The following is an 18,421-nucleotide window of genomic DNA, read 5'->3' on the forward strand; positions in this document are numbered from 1 at the left end:
CCTTCCAATGTTCTTCATGGCGAGTTAAAGCATGCTTCTGTGTCTGCTTTTAAACAGAAAATACTTGTTGGAAACTAAAAGGTAACACTTCAAGGGACATTTCACCGCTGGAAGAAACTGCAGTCACTCACTGTTAATAATAGTATTCGTAGCACAATTAGAAATGTGCACCCTGTGGCCAGACAAATAATGAAGTCTGTGTGTTTGACTATAGGGTTTGACTGCACCCGTCTGAAGTGAGTGGTGCTGTAGGCCTACTGTACTGTACTGTACTGTACTGTACTGTACTGTACTGTACTGTACTGTACTGTACTGTACTGTACTGTACTGTACTGTACTGTACTGTACTGTACTGTACTGTACAAGCCCTCCTCCCTGGCCTGTGTGTGTCTGTGTGTTAGGCTGTGCAACAGTGACATTTGGTGGTGAACAAATGCTATAATGCTATTTTTGTGCTCGGGCACAGCCAGGGACCCAGGGACACAGGGACAGACCATAGAGAATAAAGAAGGATAGAGACTGAACCGGCGCGATAGCCCCCCCCACCAAATTTTGGTGCCCAAAATGCGGAAGTGAAAACGGGCTCAACGTTAAAGCCAAGCTGCACGGGGTTTCCTCGTCATACCTCCACGGGTCCGCCTGCAGTCCCTCCTCTTACCACTAGGGCCCAGTGCTTCAACGTTGGAGAGCCTCACTGGGGCCTTGGGACAGACCCAGGGACACAGCCACACCCATAGCCGTCTATAGACCGATTCAGAAACGGGTCTCATGGTCGCAGGCAACGTATTTCCTGTAGGCGGAGACGACATATCTGCGGTTTCCCCGCACCTCCTTCTACTACAGCAGTGAATGGAAAAGTGACTGATGTTAGTCTGCCTCAAACGTTACTCTTTTACCTGCTTTTTACTAACACTAACATTACAAAGATGCCCAGAACATCGGGATGAACCTGTGTAGTTTATAGCTGCTCCAACAGTAGTGGCAACATTAAAAAACAAAACAAAAGCGGAATGTCAAAATATCTACCGTGGTGGCTGAGACCAGAGCCATATAGTAATGGTTGAGACAAAGCAGTGAAAGGTCCTGCAAGATACATAACGGCAGTCTTACCCAATACCCAAAACTTTCTGTTTTAGGAACACAAGGCTGCTGTACTTTATACCTCATACTAAGCATTAAAGTATGAGGTCCCTGCGACCATGAGACGCGTTTCTGAATCGGTCTATAGGAGTGGTTGCACCACTCAAAAAGTGGTTTTCATGACAGGTTTTTGGTCATGAAAATGGCGTCATGACACACACATAAAAACCCCCAGAAAAGTGTTTCTTGTGTCCTATAAATATCATTAAAATAAGCTCTGGTTGCAAAAGGGGTGAAGTGGCTGTGGCCCTTTAACAGTAACACAAACAACACTATGGAAGCGACCGTATAAGATAAGAGATACGATAAGATAAGATAAGATGTATATTGTCACTGTATGGAACATACAACAAAATGTTGTTTTAGTGCATCCACTCAAAAACAAATAACAGCGTCAACAAAGAAATACAGTTAGATACACAATTGGTGTATTGATTGATTGTAGCAAGTATTTAAGATATGTGAAGCATAGTGTGAAGACAATAACACGTCCCACTTTGTCACATGCTCATGCAAGTAGGTCAGTAGTAAGTCATGAGGCCACAATAATAATAATACAAATAATAATAATAATAATAAAACTATTTGTATTAAAAAATAGTGTTCCAGAGCATGATCCAGATATAGATATGTGTGTGTTGACTTCAACAGTATTACAGTAATTGCATGATTGCACAACATTGATGATTTGTAATTATGCGTATATATATCCACAAATAATTCACTTAATTGTAGTCGTGTTTTTTGCTCTGTTTGAGTGTAGCCTATAATCTGACTTGCAACACTGACTTGTGCTGAATGGACAGTATGTGTGTCAACATAACAGCTGTCAGTGTAAACAGATCACATCTCTGATAGATAGGCAGCCAGTAGCATTCATTTCCATGATTATTCAGAGGTTTACAGAACAGGACAGCCATCACAAGACCCACTGTGTTTACCAGTGTGGTGTAAAGTAAATAACTACATTTACTCAAGTACTGTACTTAAAGACATTTTTGAGGTCTTGTTTTGTTTTAATTTAGTTGAGTATTTCCAATTTTCAGTACTTTTACTTCTACTCCAGTATAGAGCGTCGCAGTCCCGCCCCCTGTCATGACATTGGGAAATGAATCCCAATGCATTTTTCCCATAGACATTTCAAAAAGTATTTATTTAAAGATGGTTACGCCGCGGACAAAGCCAACTCCAGTCGTGACAAATCATGACAATAAACACAATATTTTGGACCAAACAAACAATTACAAAGAAGAAAAACAACAAAAAAAGTGTTGTAACCTGCCGTTTTTTTCTACTTTCTAATTCTTTGTTTGGACCAAAACATTGTGTTTATTGTCATGATTTGTCACGACAAGAGTTGGCTTTGTCCGCGGCGTAACCGTCTTTAAATAAATACTTTCTGAAAAGTCTATGAGGAAAATGAACGGAGAATCATTTCCTGGGCCCTGGTAGGGGGCGGGACTGCGACGCTCTATAGCCTAGCCTACATCTCAGAGGTAATTGTTATTACAAAACTTACATTAACCTCAGCTGGCTTCAGCCCTGCCCCTATTTAAACTAAGATCGGCTATTTGAAAATAGCCGATCTAGAACCTCTATAGATCGGCTATTTTCAAAAGATTTTAATACATTTTATACATAATAATGATACCAATTTGGAAACTGGACATAATGCATAATGGTACCTACTTCTGGTACTTGCATTTTGTATTAACAGTTTGTAGAATGCGTAGACTAGGCCTACAGTTCAAGAAAAGTACAGGTCAATGGTTACAAAACCTGCTATTATTTAAGAGGATAAAACAAAAAAAAAGCACTATAAGACATCAGAACATGTAAACCATACAAATATACACTTCTAAAAAAATACAAAATAATAATATATCATACGGTTAGAAAAACAGTGGAAAATGTGTACAGTAGGCTATAGAAAAATCACACCCGTGTGAAGTGAGGGGCGCTCTTATCATCATACATCATCTCATTCTGGCCAATTACAATTTGCGTCCTCACTTTTGTCTCCAATGTTTCTGATGAATTGAAAATGGTGGACCCGGTTGTAAACAAGTGTGGTGTCGTCCACACTAGTCCACAGTAACAGTTTTTGTATTGAGTTGTGCTTTCATTTGAAATGTACCTATTCTGCATGCTGTTAAATCAATCAATCAATCAATCAATCAATCAATCAATCAATCAATCAATCAATCAATCAAACTCAAAGCTGGCCAGTGGCCATTCAATGTCAATGACATTCAATGTTTGTGTTTATACAAACCCTCAAAGCTGTCACCAGACTGGTGTTTACATTATTATCATGCCGCGCGTGCTTAGTCCCTGCTTCTTCGACCACGCCTCCCTCACGCACGCCGTGACGCACGTGCGCCACGTTCTACTACGTCGTGTGTTGGGGTTGGAGACAGTGTTGCCATGTCCGCTTATTATAAGTGACTTTGTGCTTGTTTTTCCTGTAAAGTTACTTGTAAATATTTGTAGTTGTTGCGGGCTGCTGTTTTTTGGGGTTTGTTTCTAATGGGTATAGTTGCTTACCGGTATATTGGGCTTGTTTTCTAATGTTGTTTAAACCAGGGATTCTCACACATTTTCATGTCAAGGAGTCAAGGACCCCCTATCTATTTGTCTGAGAAGGACCCTATTATATACCTACATGATCTAACAAATATTTTGTGCCAGGGACCCGCATGTGTGTCATTAAAATGTTTCAAAAATATTCCACATTTGTCACTTTTCCCCCCAATATTTGTTTGGTTAAAAATAGCATATCTACAAGGTCACTGTGCGTAGCATGGCTTGTAGATCTGCTATTATCAAAATAAAAAACCCTATTCATTTATTTGGGGCTTCTTAGATAGTCTTGAGAAAGAATGCTGATATTTGTCCCAAAGTGACTGCAAAAGAAATGCTGCTACTTAATGTTTCAAAAAAGCTTTATACCCTGTATTATAACATGTATGAATTGAATTGAATTGAATTGAATTGAATTGAATTGAATTGAATTGAATTGAATTGAATTGAATTGGTAAATGGTGCATTTATATAGTGCCTTTATCCAAGGCGCTTTACATAGATTGTGCATTACATTCACCCATTCACACACACATCCATACACCGATTGCGGAGGAAGCCATGCAAGGTACCAACCAGCACATCGGGAGCAATTTGGGGTTCAGTGTCTTGCCCAAGGACACTTCGACATGTAGACAGGAGGAGCCGGGATTCGAACCGCCGACCCATGGATCATTGGACGACCTGCTCTACCTCTTGAGCCACATTGAATTGAATTGAATTGAATTGAATTGAATTGAATTGAATTGAATTGAATTGAATTGAATTGAATTGAATTGAATTGAATTGAATTGAATTGAATTGAATTGAATTGAATTGAATTGAATTGCTTCGCTTCTTTTTCTTTTAGACCCTGGATGCTTCTTTCTCACACACAATCTGGCAAGTGGCAACACTGACTGGTTGTGGAGAGATTTCGCGGCGGTGGTGGTGGTGATGATGATGATGATGATGGCGACGACGACGACGACGACGACTCGGCTCGGCTTCTGCTTGTTGTACTACTACGGGAGGAGGACGCAGTGAAGCTGGCCTCGGCTAGTGGGATATGACCGATAGTTTGTTCCACCACCAGTGTTGCTTCATTGGTAGTCGTTGTTACAAAAGCTTCGGCTTTTCGCTTCTTTCTTTTCACGGTGAGTCCGTCCGACCCAGCCGGGTTGTGTTTTCCTCCGTTTTTGTGTTTTGACAGAGCTCGAGCGGAGCGGCCTCGCTGGCTGGGGTCCGCCCTCCATCTCATAACAACAACAAAAACACTACAAGCTAGCATGCTAGTATTGCTACACACACACACACACACACACACACACACACACACACACACACACACACTCACAGCTGATTTATTTTAACCCTGCGGGTTTAAGCAATGTATGTAACACATGTATGGACACTTAACGGGCCCACTATTAGGTCACATTTGTGTTTCATACAATATCGGGGTTAAAACATGGATTTAATTGATTTTAACATTTCCCCCTGCTATTAAACCCGATTCGGTCAAATTCACAGTGAAGCAGCGCAGTTATTGTTTCGACCTGTTAGCTTAGCTTACCATTACTGTCTAGCTAGTGTTTTAGTTTGTTCTTGACTAGGCTACATTGTTGTTATTGGCGAATACAATACATAGCTGCCTGTAGAGAGTTTATTTTAAATCATGTCAGCATTGCTGATAATGATGCTATTATGTATCTTCTAGGTGATATTATTGCAATCCACTTGGGAGGGATGGATTTCAAGCAAATGACACAGCTAGCTGCTATGCATGGCATGTAGAGAGTTTAAATCGTGTCAGCATTGCTGATAATAATGCATGATGCATATTAATGATATTATGCATCTAGAACGTTAGCCATTAATGCTAACGTAACGTTAGCTGACTGGAAGGAATGAGCGCCTGCAAAGGAGTTTCAGAGTTGATATTGCAATGAATGCACTTGGCAGGAATGGATTTCAAAGAAAGAACACGATACACGATATGAGAATTTGCACTTCAAACTTGTTGCAGTCATTTGTTTAGGCACATACGACTGCTAGTCCGTTGCCATTATTTATTTGACAGATGTTGAAGCCATGCAGCCAACCCAGTTGTATTGCCAGGCAGGCAGTTGGGGTGGCTGTATATAAAACAAAAACTGCCTTTTGACAGTACAGGTCAGATCATCATTCATTACTCGCCAACAATCTTCAGATTAGATAAAGTTCAGATTTTCTGTTGCATGATCGTGTAGCCATGGAGTCACGGGTTAGGAGTAAGGTTAAGGCTCTGTAAGGGGCTTAGACCTCCCTGACTGTGTAACTGGGAATAGTAGAGACTGACTGAGCCCTCTGCGGTAAACATAGCCTGTGTCTGTGTGTGTGTGTGTTATAGAGATATGCGTTATCGGCCAACGCCAGCGGTGTGATTGCGTCAGTAGTAAAGTGAAGTCATGTTATTGGTGTCCTTCCGTGGCTACTCAGCAGTACACACACACACACACACACACACACACACACACACACACACACAACAACAACTGGACAGACAGACAGACAGACAGACAGACAGACAGACAGACAGGCTGTAGTGTCTGTGCGATCAGGGGCCAGGGTCCTTCCAGTGCAATGTTGGCATTCTTTTTCCGGCTGCTTGCTGGCTGCTAAGTAAGCCTGTCGTTGGCATGGCATCTTGCCCCAGAGAGAGAAGGTGTGCGATGCCCCAAGGAACCCTCAGTCTCCATTGACTGATCCGCAGAGATCGGGTTTCAGTTTCTGCCAGAGAGCCGCTGACCTTTACAACTATTTGTTGGCCTGCATCATGCTGAGAGGTCTCATAATGTGATGGGCACGGACTTTATTTGGAGTTCATTAATGCTTGATTTATTATTGTTATTTTTTTTATGGACTGGTCAACGGTGGTCCCCGTGGGAGCTATTTCAAACTCGTGGTCTTATGCAGGGTGGGAAATTGTTGGCCGTGTTTTGCCTTTTCACCCACCCAATTAGCAGGATCCCAACAGTCGCTTGTTTAATATTACAACAACTTTGGCCGCAATTTGCAACACTAGATCCTTTTTAATGGGTTGAATCTAGAGTTGCAACACCAGCCATTGACGGCCCATACACCCAAACGGAAGAATCCTATCTGATTGTATTAAACAACGTTAAACTCACCAACATTGCGGCTGTACGAAAAGCTTCTATCTGCAAAGTGTTTGTTTCATAAAAATCCACCTTAGACACGTTATGAGCTATTTTCTGTCAATAAATTCTGTGCAGGTGATTATTTTTCTAAGTGTTGGAGTTCGGAAGCGCTTGTTTTCAATAACCTCCTGAGTCCTGAATTATTGTGCAATTTCAAAACGGGTGGTACGCGGTGGCTTCCAAACTCGAAAAGTTATCATCTGCACGGAACGTATTGTTGGGTCAGCTACATGTAGCTTAACCTGCCCAACAGTAACACTGGATTTAATTATTTATTTGATGTTTTTTTTCCAGTAAGAATTGAGGCTCGAATACCTGCATGACACGTATAGTGGAGTAAGCAATAGGTCTATTAAAGTTAATTGATAGGCCTAGTATTAGCTATGATTCATTGTTATCTGCAGTGTTGGGCAAGGTTAGCTACATGTAGCTGACCCAACACTGCAAAACAGTGATTCATAGCTAATAGGCCTATTAATTAGGCCTATTAACTAGTCACTAGTTCATAATAACATGTCTACGATCAGATTGTAAACAGACTTCTGTTTGGATGTATGGGCTGTCAATGGCTGGTGTTGCAACTCTAGATTCAACCCATTAAAAAAAAATCTAGTGTTGCAAATTGCGGCAACAACAACAACCATAAACTCTGGTCAAAAATAAATGCATACATATTTGTAATTGTAAAGTAGTGCTGCACAATTATTCGAAAAAAGATTGCGATCTAGATTCAGACACATAATGAGATCTCATTTCTGAATTTGAGCAAGAATGGTGCAGCACTAGAGGCTGTCCAATTCATTTTAGTTACTCTTATGTTTTTGCTACAAGAGAGACTTGAACCCATTTTGGGTGGGAACCCCTTTTGGTGTTTTAAGTATTCTGTTCTACTTTAGCTATTGAAAAATAGCAGATCTACAAGCTCATAACGCGGCAACGAGTGCCGTGCTACGAGCTTGTAGATCTGCTATTTTTTTTTAAATCGTGAAAATGTGGCGCATATCTTTGAAAATATATTCTTTCAGAACGTTTTTACTCAAATCTTTGCTTCCCGGGGCGTCCCTGGAACAATATATTTTCAGATGGGGGTTGGAGGCCAAATACATATAATTCTGTGGGTCCTTGACATGAAATATTGAGCACCACTGATATAGAAACATAGGTATTTCAGAAAACTGTGATGATTTAGAAGACATGTTCTTTAAATTTAAATGGGTTAAGAGAGGTTTAAGTCAAGCACTTTGATGTTGTCTGTTTAAAGCCACAGTAGTTGGCTACAGGTGCCACATTTTGAATGTAGTAAATGTTCAGCAACTAAAGACAATACATGTTTTCGTGGAAGAAATGGGAATCGTGATATCGATTCTTGCGGAGGTAACTACATCGAGATCCACATTTGAGCAAGAACCGTTGGGTTCTGGTTCTGGTCCCCTGTTCTTCTTTCCTACATGCACACTGTGCCCTCTTATGGACTGTTGTTGGGTTCATTGGGTTCACTCTACTTACACAGTTACATAAGCAGACTTCCTCCATCATTCATTTGTGTATGTATATACCGGTGTATACATTATACTATGTATATATGGCTGAAGATGGCTCACTCAATATATTTGACGATGGAAATTATATATTTCAATATATATATATATATATATATATATATATATATATATATATATATATATATATATATATATATATGAGTAACATGGCTATCCTGAAGAGGCATACAACTAAATTGGGGAGGAAAAAGGGTAACAAATAAATAAAAATAAGCTGCATTTTCAGGTCGAGATGCCATGTCGAGATGCCATTTCATTAGATCAGATGAGAAAACACATGCTGAAGGGGTAATATGAAATTTCTAACCCTCCCAAAAATGTATTTTCTCTTTACTGAAGAGTTGGAGAGACGGGAAGATCCCTGTTACTACTAGCAATGATGATTATTGTGAGAATATAGGGCTTTTTTGTTTCAACAAATCTTCACCGTTTTTAATAAATCACTTAACAAAGGTCAGAGCCTGGTAATAGTATTAAAAAGTCTCATTGGGGTTTCCGATGAGAAATGGTAGACTTTACTTTTTAAGACCCACCGTTTAAGCAGAAATGATGTGTTTTGATCTGTTCTATCTGCGAAGGTGAAGGTTACAGACCACAGTGATTGATTGGACCAGGGCCACCGGTTGGCTAGACTGTGTTGTAGACCACAGTGATTGATTGGACCAGGGCCACCGGTTGGCTAGACTGTGTTACAGACCACAGTGATTGATTGGACCAGGGCCACCGGTTGGCTAGACTGTGTTGTAGACCACAGTGATTGATTGGACCAGGGCCACCGGTTGGCTAGACTGTGTTGTAGACCACAGTGATTGATTGGACCAGGGCCACCGGTTGGCTAGACTGTGTTGTAGACAAATTGTCAAAAAGACTTGTCTGGCTTCTTTCCATTCCACAAACGACGTGTTAAATTGCTATATCTCGCACACATAGGTTTCTTCAACCCCCACACTAGCACTGCTATATTTACAAATAAATAAAGAGGTCTGTTGTAGGTACTGTAGAATGTAAAATTACTCCTCATATGTAATATATATATATATATATATATATATATATATATATATATATATATATATATATATATATATATATATAGAGAGAGAAGGTACTTTTTAAGGTACTTTTTAAATGAAAGCATTTGTTCATGTCTATTTGCCTTGGTTTCCCACAGATTTCCATGTCCTCCTCCTCCTCCTGAGACGTTCAAAACGGGATCTTCGGGGATAAGTCATCGTCTGTTGCTCGTTGTCTGTGGTGAGTTCTTCTAAACCCGGCCGAACCAGAATATACAGTAGATCACATGACTCTTTTTGTGTGCGGCCCTTTTGGTTTCTGTTGTTGTGTTGTTTGTGTGACACGAGCACTTTTTCTTGCCCTCTCACATGATGCCACAGTATGATGCACTTGCTGAAAGAAATAAAAAAAAGAAAATAAATATACTGTAGTGTATACAGTAATATATATATATATATATATATATATATATATATATATATATATATATATATATGGGGTGTCACAATTTTGATTTAATACCAGTTTCTCAATAAGTAGCTTACATGAATAATGACCCGTACGGTCATGGACTATACTATACAGGCTGTTTTTAATCAGGAAACGGCATACATGGTAAAGGTTCTTTATGCAGAATTGAAGGCTTTGGCCTATAAGCTGCTGCTTGTTGCATTGTGATCTTTTCAGACGGCCCCTACTAATTCATTTTCAATGAGAGCTGAGCGAGCAGGTAACGCCTGTCGTGATCAGCATGCTGTGCCCAGCGCGCTAGCCGGTAACGCCTGTCGTGATCAGCATGCTGTGCCCAGCGCGCTAGCGTTGAATGGCCTCGTCGGACGGACCGAATCCCTAAAGATATTTATTAGGCTACGCATACGCAACAGTCGGTACCGGCTTTGTCGTCTTTGAAATGTTTTCAGCCCATTTGTCATTTTGATGCTCATGATAATTGAATGTCCATTTCAATCAATTTTCAGGGATTGAAGTCGTGACTTCAATCCCCAAAATGTGATAAAAAAAGTGTGATAACGCACGCACGCACGCACGCACGCACGCACGCGCGCACGCACACACACACACACACACACACACACACACACACACACACACACACTGTTAGGCCTTCTTCAGGTCTAGATGTATGTCCGCCTCAGACTATGGGATACTGAGAGTACTATGCACACGTAATATGCCCTCCTCAAGGCTAGAAGTCTAGAGTCCTCACATGCCTCACCCTGTTTGTATGATGCCTTGTGGGCTATGTAGATATCTATCTATATCGATAGGTACACAGATATACACACACACACACACACACAGTATATGCCCCTTCAAGACTAGAGTCTTAACATGCCTCATAATAGCTCGCTAGATGCAGGGTGAATTCATATATGCCTTAAAGGGGCTATTCTTGCCTCTACCTTGACGTTTTATGTGGGATTTATTGCCATGCTAGCCAGTTAACGACTGCCGGTTATGGCCGCTTCTGAAGAAATACGAGCCGTTTGTGTACATACAGTATATATATGTATATATATATATATATATACAGTATATATGTATATGCCACGAGGTTGCCTGACCTGAAACTCCAGTCAGCGCTCCTTTCACTATTTGAGGTCTTTCCTATAATGCAGGGGTGGGCAACTTTGACGATGGAGAGGGCCACTATATTTCCACACTCACTCCCTAGGGCCATATATTACTGTCGTCGCAAAAATAGCCGATCTACAAGCTCAAAACGCGTCGCGGCTATTTTTGCTATATTCGAATTGAAATGTTGAATTATTTTTTACTATTTTTGAATTGGAATCCTGAAAATTAACATTTTTATGTAATTTCAAATGCCTTTTAATTATACTTGTGTTGAGCAATCTACTATTTAGACTGAAGTAATTAAAGCGGGTCATGTTTGCATGTCGTGGAATTGTAAACAGCTGAAACCAATATTATATCAGTATCATGACATTAACCTGAGGGCCACATTAAGTGAAGGTGGGGGCCGCATGTGGCCCCCGGGCCGCCAGTTGCCCACCCCTGCTATAATGTCATAGGAAGCAGCTAGCCAGCCACACTGAGGCCCCTTTTCCACCGCTTGGTTCCCAGTGGGAACCGGTTCAGTTCTTTTCCACCGCTTGGTTCCCAGTGGGAACCGGTTCAGTTCTTTTCCACCGCTTGGTTCCCAAGGGGAACCGGTTCAGTTCTTTTCCACCGCTTGGTTCCCAGTGGGAACCGGTTCAGTTCTTTTCCACCGCTTGGTTCCCAGTGGGAACCGGTTCAGTTCTTTTCCACCGCTTGGTTCCCAGTGGGAACCGGTTCAGTTCTTTTCCACCGCTTGGTTCCCAGTGGGAACCGGTTCAGTTCTTTTCCACCGCTTGGTTCCCAGTGGGAACCGGTTCAGTTCTTTTCCACCGCTTGGTTCCCAGTGGGAACCGGTTCAGTTCTTTTCCCCTGCTTGGTTCCCAGTGGGAACCGGTTCAGTTCTTTTCCACCGCTTGGTTCCCAGTGGGAACCGGTTCAGTTCTTTTTGGTTCTCAGTCCATGAGCCAGAGCTCCAAAATTGGAACGTTAATTATGAATTGAGTGGGCAAAACCTATATTAGATTGTTATCACCATGAAACTTCCCCAATTGAGTACTTACACGAAGACAATGATTTATTGTGTTACAAACTTTACATTTTTAAATATGCAAATGAGGCATTATGTAGGAAAATATGCAAAAATAATCGAAAATATGAAAAAGCTACTACTGTGGAAGGTTTAGGGTTATCATGTATTCATTTACTTGTATTGATCCTATAAACAATTTAATATAGGTCTAGTTTTTCCCACCAATTTTGGAGATCTGGCTCATGGACTAAGAACCAAAAAGAACTGAACCGGTTCCTATTGGGAACCAACCGGTGGAAAGGGGGTCTGAGAGTTGCACCGCGCATATTGGGTGACACAGAAGATGTTACTGTCCACTTGGCGTTCCCCCTGTCTGCCTGGTGGAGTCCAAATACAAAGTGAGGATTGAAGGAGCATACTGGTAGATGGAGTCCACTTCAAGTCCTGAATGTCATGTAAAAATAATGGTACCTGGCTAAATGTTTGTGTGGTACTGTGGTTTTCTCTGCACACAGTCTGGTCAGGTAGTAGGTGAATAGTCTAGTGACAAACACGTTTGTTTTTTTGTTTATATATTTGCTTTGACATAAAAACAGGCTAGCCTGTGCTGCTACAGAGCTGATCATGAGGTTATAGCTTCACTTCTTCCCTGGAACCCTGCCTCAAAGCAGACCAGAGTTCGTTCCCTGATGTCATCGCTAGGGACACATGCATCAGTAAGCAGGAACTGGGGATGGCAATGAAGGACCGGGAAGTCTGGTGCGGCCGAAAAATGATGATGTGCTGTACAACACATTTTCTAGCGCTGATTGAACCCGTGGCAATCACTAAGCTACAGTATTTTCAGAGTAAATATTTATTCATAGACTTACACATGGCAAATTGGCTGTTTTGTGACATCCAAAAGCATAACTGTTTATTGAGATACACTGTTTCAGTCCAAGATAAGTATTGGTTTCATATATCAAAATTCAAAAGTAATCATTTTGACATTGATACTCTCCACAACTGGGTGTGCAACAGGCAAACTGCAATTTGTGTCATAGCTTGGCTTGGAAACGGTGGCCTAGTAACCTTTGTCAATACTTTAGCCTTTTTTGGGCACAATAGTCTTATCATGTTATGTTTGTATATTGTACCTAGAGATGTGGTTTAGTAGGCAAGTAGTAGCTCAGTGCAATAAAGAAAAAAATACTTGATTGATTGATTGAAGAATTTATTAACAGTTTGCAGAATTACAGTACATTTCAGGCACAAACTCAATACAAAGGCTGTTAACTGTGAGTGGACGACCCAATTAAGCATTACACTTGTTTCCAACAGGGTCCACCATGTTCAAATCATCAAAACATTTAGAGACGTACAAATAGACACTTCTATAGACAGAACAGGAATTCATCATAAAGGAGGTAAAAAGGGAAAAGAAACATATACAGTGAGGGGGAAAAAAGGGGTGGGCGGTGGGGGGGATTCACGTTCAGCTCCGTTAATTTGTTTGTTTTCCTTGGAGGAGCTGCGTTGGGTCCCCAAGTCGGCTCCGTGGCCGTACCTTGAGTTGGCTGTGTGGCCGTGACCGTCTCTTTTGTTGTCCTTGCGTTGGGTCCCCAAGTTGGCTCAGTGGCCATACCTTGAGTTGGCTGTGTGGCCGCGACCGTCTCTAGTGTTGTCCTTGCGTTCGTGTTTGAGGGATTCCGATTTTACAGGGGCCAGTTTCGAATTGCAGCCGACCGTAGGTGCCCTTTGAGAGCGGTTTTGAAAGAGTCAAGGGATTCGCATGTCTTAATGACAGTTGGTAGGGCGTTCCACATTTTAGTGGCATAGGAGCGAAAAGAATTTAGTCCCTTGTTTGTGCCGAATCTGGGTTGTACATGGTTCGTTGCACTCCCTCTGGTGTTGTGGGTGTGGACTTCGTTAACATTAAGGAAGTATCTAGACAGGTACATGGGTATCTTGGTGGTGTATCGAATCTTGTGGACCAGACCCATTGCAAGATGCTGTACTCTGTCGTCGACCCTAAGCCATTCCAGCCTGTCGAAGTGGGCAGGGGTGAGGTGGGTTCGGGGGGCTAGATCAAGTAGGAGCCTGACCAGTTTGTTTTGGGAAGTCTGGAGCCTGGTTTTAAGGGCCTTTGAGGTGCTGTGGTACCAGGAGGTGCATGCATAGTCAAAGAAACCCTGTACAAGGGCTCCTGTTAAGGTCTTCAAGGTGTTTTTGTTGACCAGTGAGGAGATCCTGTAGAGGAATCTTGTTCTATGGTTGACTTTTTTGATTACGTTGGTGGCCATTTTATCACCGGAAAGATTAGCCTCCAGGATGGAACCTAGGTAGGTAATTTCATCTTTACGTGTGATAACATTGTCACCCACTCTAACCAAGAAGCCATTTGCCTTGCTGAGATTACTAATAGAGCCAAAGAGAATGGATTCAGTTTTTCCCAGGTGTAAAGATAGTTTGTTATCAGCGAGCCAGGTGCAGATTCTACCGAGTTCAGAGCTGAGGGCATTTTCAACCTGCAGTTTGTCCCTGTCCGAGACCAGCAGTGCTGAGTCATCTGCGAACAGGAACAAGTTGCAGTCACAGGCTGAAGTCATGTCGTTTACATATATTAGGAACAGTAGAGGCCCTAGTATGCTTCCTTGTGGAACGCCACAGCTCACTGGGAGGGGGGGGGACAGTGTTCCGTTCACTTCCACCATCTGTTCTCTCCCCTCCAGGTAGGATTGCATCCAGCTCACTGATGTGCTATCGAAACCAATTGCTTTTAGCTTGTTAACCAGTATGGAGTGGTTCACGGTGTCAAAAGCCTTTTGGAGGTCCAGCATGACCATGCCGCAGTATTTGCCAGCGTCCACCTCTTGTTTGATGTGGTCGCTCAAATAGAGGAGGCATGTGTCAGTGGAGTGGGATGTTCTGAAGCCAGATTGGAACTCGTACAATAATTTATTAGTGGCAAGATACTTTTCAACCTGTTCATAGACTATTTTTTCCATCACTTTCGAGATGGAACTAAGAATAGAAATAGGGCGGTAGTTGCCGGGGTCTAATTTACTCCCTTTCTTGTGCAAGGGGGTTACTTTGGCCAGTTTGAAATCTTGGGGGACCTGTCCCTGTTTGATGGAGAGGTTTACTATGTGGGTGATGATTGGAGCTATAGAGATGGCTGAGTCTCTGAGAAATTTGGAGGGAATGTTGTCATGTCCTGTGGCCTTGTGGGGTTGGAGGGCACTCAGTTTCTTAATTACCTCATCAGTTGTTACCATAACTAGTTTAAAATCGTCTTTACAAACACCTAGGTTTTTGTAGAAGGTTGTAATGTGCTCTACACCAAAGAGCCCAGAGTGGGAGGGCAGTTTGTTAACCAGAGTTGTTGATATGTTTGTAAAGAAGATATTCAAGTAGTTGGCCACATCAAGGTTGTCAGTGATGAGAGTGTTGTCAGATTTGATGTTTATGTTCGAAAATCTGGTTTTTAGTTTCTGACCATAGCTTAGTTGATTGTTTAGTAGCTTCCAGAGCTCATGAGGATTGTTTTTGTTTTCCTCAGCTTTATCATTAATGAAGTTACTTTTAGCTGATTTGGTCATGGCAGTTACACTGTTTCGTAGTTTGATTCGTTGTGTATTTAGGTTGTTCAAACGAGCTTGGCGAACACTGTCGAAGCGCTTGGCTAGCTTTGACTTGCATTTTAGAACTTCAGAGCATTTTTTGTCTCTGGCTTTCATTGCAGCCAGTATGTCCGAATTCATCCATGGTTCCGAGCGGGTTTTGCCCCTGGTGGTTCTCAAAGGAGCCATGTTGTTCAGTACTGATGTAAATTTGGTTTTGAAGCCAAGCCAAGCTTCTTCGACATGTGTGCTTTTAAGCTCATCGGACCAATCCAGACTCTCCAATACTTGGTTAAAGACCTCACTAGAGTAGGTTTTGAGGTCCCTTGATATGACTGTTTTGTGGCAGCCGGTCTTAAGTTTTTGTATTTTGCGGGTACAGAATATCATAAAATGATCACTAAGCCCACATACAATAACCCCTTTCTTGGAGATTCTGGATTTGTCCGAGGACAGAATGAGATCAATGACAGTTTGAGTAGAATCACACACTCTAGTGGGTTGGGTAATTAGCTGACTGACACTATGTAGATCACAGAATTTACTGAATGACTTAAACACAGGTGCTTCCTTTCGTTGCATGTCTGTATTGTAGTCGCCAATCAGGATTTTCTCTACACATTCCTCCTCAGCTAAGCACCCCTCAAGTATATCATAGAACCCATGTTGGTCAGGCGGTCTGTAGACGGTGCCCACTAATACTGATTTAGCTTTTTTGAAAATTAATTCAACCCACACAGTTTCAATTTCATCATGCTGTAAGTCAGTACGAGTAACATATTCAGTGTCTTTGTGAATATACATACACACGCCACCACCATGCCTGTTTCTGTCGTTTCTGATCAAAGATACTGTATGCTTAGCTATGCTATCGGTTTGAAAATACAAAGTTCTCATTCATGTAACACTGCAGTGGGGAATGAAGTAGATGTTTACCGTTTTATGCAATTTAGCATGGAGTGAAGAGCAGACAATGACAAGAAAGATGCAATTTATAATTGACATGTTTCATATCAATCGGTGGTGACATTTCTCCCTCTCTCTCTCTCTCTCTCTCTCTCTCTCTCTCTCTCTCTCTCCTCTGCAGACTGAGGGCCCGGAGAGGAAAGCCCGGCACTTCTTCCTGGAAGACCCACACTCCTGACAGGGGCCATGGTAAAATCTATTCTCATCATGCTTTCTCTCTAGACTAGCCCATTTTGACCTGAGATCAGATTCTAAAAATGTCTTCTACATCCTGACAGTTTTCTGAAAAAGCTATGTTTCTATGTCAGTCGTTCTTCAATTTTTCAAAAATAGCAGACCTACAAGCTCGTAGCGCGCCACTCGGTGGCGCGCTATGAGCTTGTAGATCTGCTATTTTTCAATAGCTAAAGCATAACATAATGCTAACACCAAAAGGGGGAACACAGTGTTTCTCACACCAGATAACACATTACAGGAGAAAAAAAAATACTAATATTTATATTCTATTTGTATCTTCATACTGCATATTGGTGCTCTGCTCACTATCGGTTCACTTCAGGGGAAAAGGCACACTCAAGTCAGACAGTCTTTCAGGGTTCAGAAGAGTGTGGATTTTATTCTCTTCCCATCTGCTCACTATTGGACCACAGTACCATTTCTGTATACCTATATATCTATATCTAATCACAATGGAACATCTTTATATTAAAGGAGCATTCAGTGATTTGAGTGATTTGGAGAACCACCCAGTCCGCCCCGGTAACAAAATGTGCACATGCACGCTCTACAGTGGGGGGAAGTGCAACAGGCCAACAGCATGTGCACCAAGGCCCGCCCCCACTCGATCATGATTGGAGGAAGGCCCCTCTCATCCTGATTGGATGAAGGCTTTGCCACCCGCCACCAAAACTGAAACTAGGGTTTTTTGACCCCAGGGGCTCACTGGGGACAGGGAGGAACTCCTTATATGGTCAGCACACTCTATAGTAGGGAGGATTATCCAGAAAAAAATAAAAAATAAGTGATATTTAGATTAAGTCAAATCACTGAATATACCTTTAATAAGAAGTTAGCAAAGTGACTATAACTGGCCTCTTCAAATCCCCGTGAGGAATGCTTGAAGTGGTCCACGGACTCCACTTTGAGAGCTCCAACATCTATAGAATAACTGTCCTGTGGGCTGTGTGTTGCAGTCTGCACAATCGGAAACTGTTCATTGATTTTTGACTTTGTTAATCAGTTGTGCTCGCCGGGAGGAGGCAGACGATTGTTTCAGCAGACAGGCCACGGCACGGTGTCAAAGTCCCACTCTGTCTGTCTGCTGCTGCCCCGGCAGAGCAGCTTTCACGTTTCACCGCAGAGACATTTTCTTTATTCAGGAAAAAAAATAAGAAAAATACTGAAATCAAATCGCAAAACAATCATTCATTTCTTGAGTGTTATTTTCAAATTGCAAATACTGTGTATATATTAGGCATGTAACGATATATCGATATATATCGATATTAACAGGGGTGCACACAAGCGGTACGCCAGTGCGCATGCGTCGTCAACAGCTGGCGCCGCCCAGAATGATTATTATGGCCAGAATACTAGTAAAATCTGTAGCGAGAGCATTTCCCACCGACTGCCAATCAAAGTACGTCTTGCACAAGTGCACTGGCCATTGTGGCCAATCACAGCGCGTCCTTACTCAAACGAGGGAGGATCCATTTCCATTTCCATGCTGCTCGCTGCTCGGAGGAGGGCAGTTCGGTT

The 18,421-nt window shown here is 42.0% G+C and overlaps 1 protein-coding gene across 3 annotated transcripts in view; it reads left to right on the top strand.

Moving 5' to 3' along the window:
* Positions 1-4,682: 4,682 nt before the first annotated feature.
* The window catches only part of mtmr3 (myotubularin related protein 3), a gene marked incomplete at its 3' end in the record, with an annotated part of 78,317 nt that continues 64,578 nt past the window's right edge, over positions 4,683-18,421 (top strand). For all 3 annotated transcript variants that reach the window (XM_079517361.1, XM_079517363.1, XM_079517362.1), the window contains exons 1-3: positions 4,683-4,859; positions 9,639-9,721; positions 16,785-16,852. In XM_079517361.1, the coding sequence (XP_079373487.1) occupies positions 16,850-16,852 (3 nt within the window). In that variant the 5' untranslated portion in view covers positions 4,683-4,859; positions 9,639-9,721; positions 16,785-16,849. The remainder of the gene's footprint in view (positions 4,860-9,638; positions 9,722-16,784; positions 16,853-18,421) is intronic.

The sequence above is a fragment of the Electrona antarctica genome (genome assembly GCF_951216825.1).
Source record: "Electrona antarctica genome assembly, chromosome: 12".
Lineage (NCBI taxonomy): Eukaryota > Metazoa > Chordata > Actinopteri > Myctophiformes > Myctophidae > Electrona > Electrona antarctica.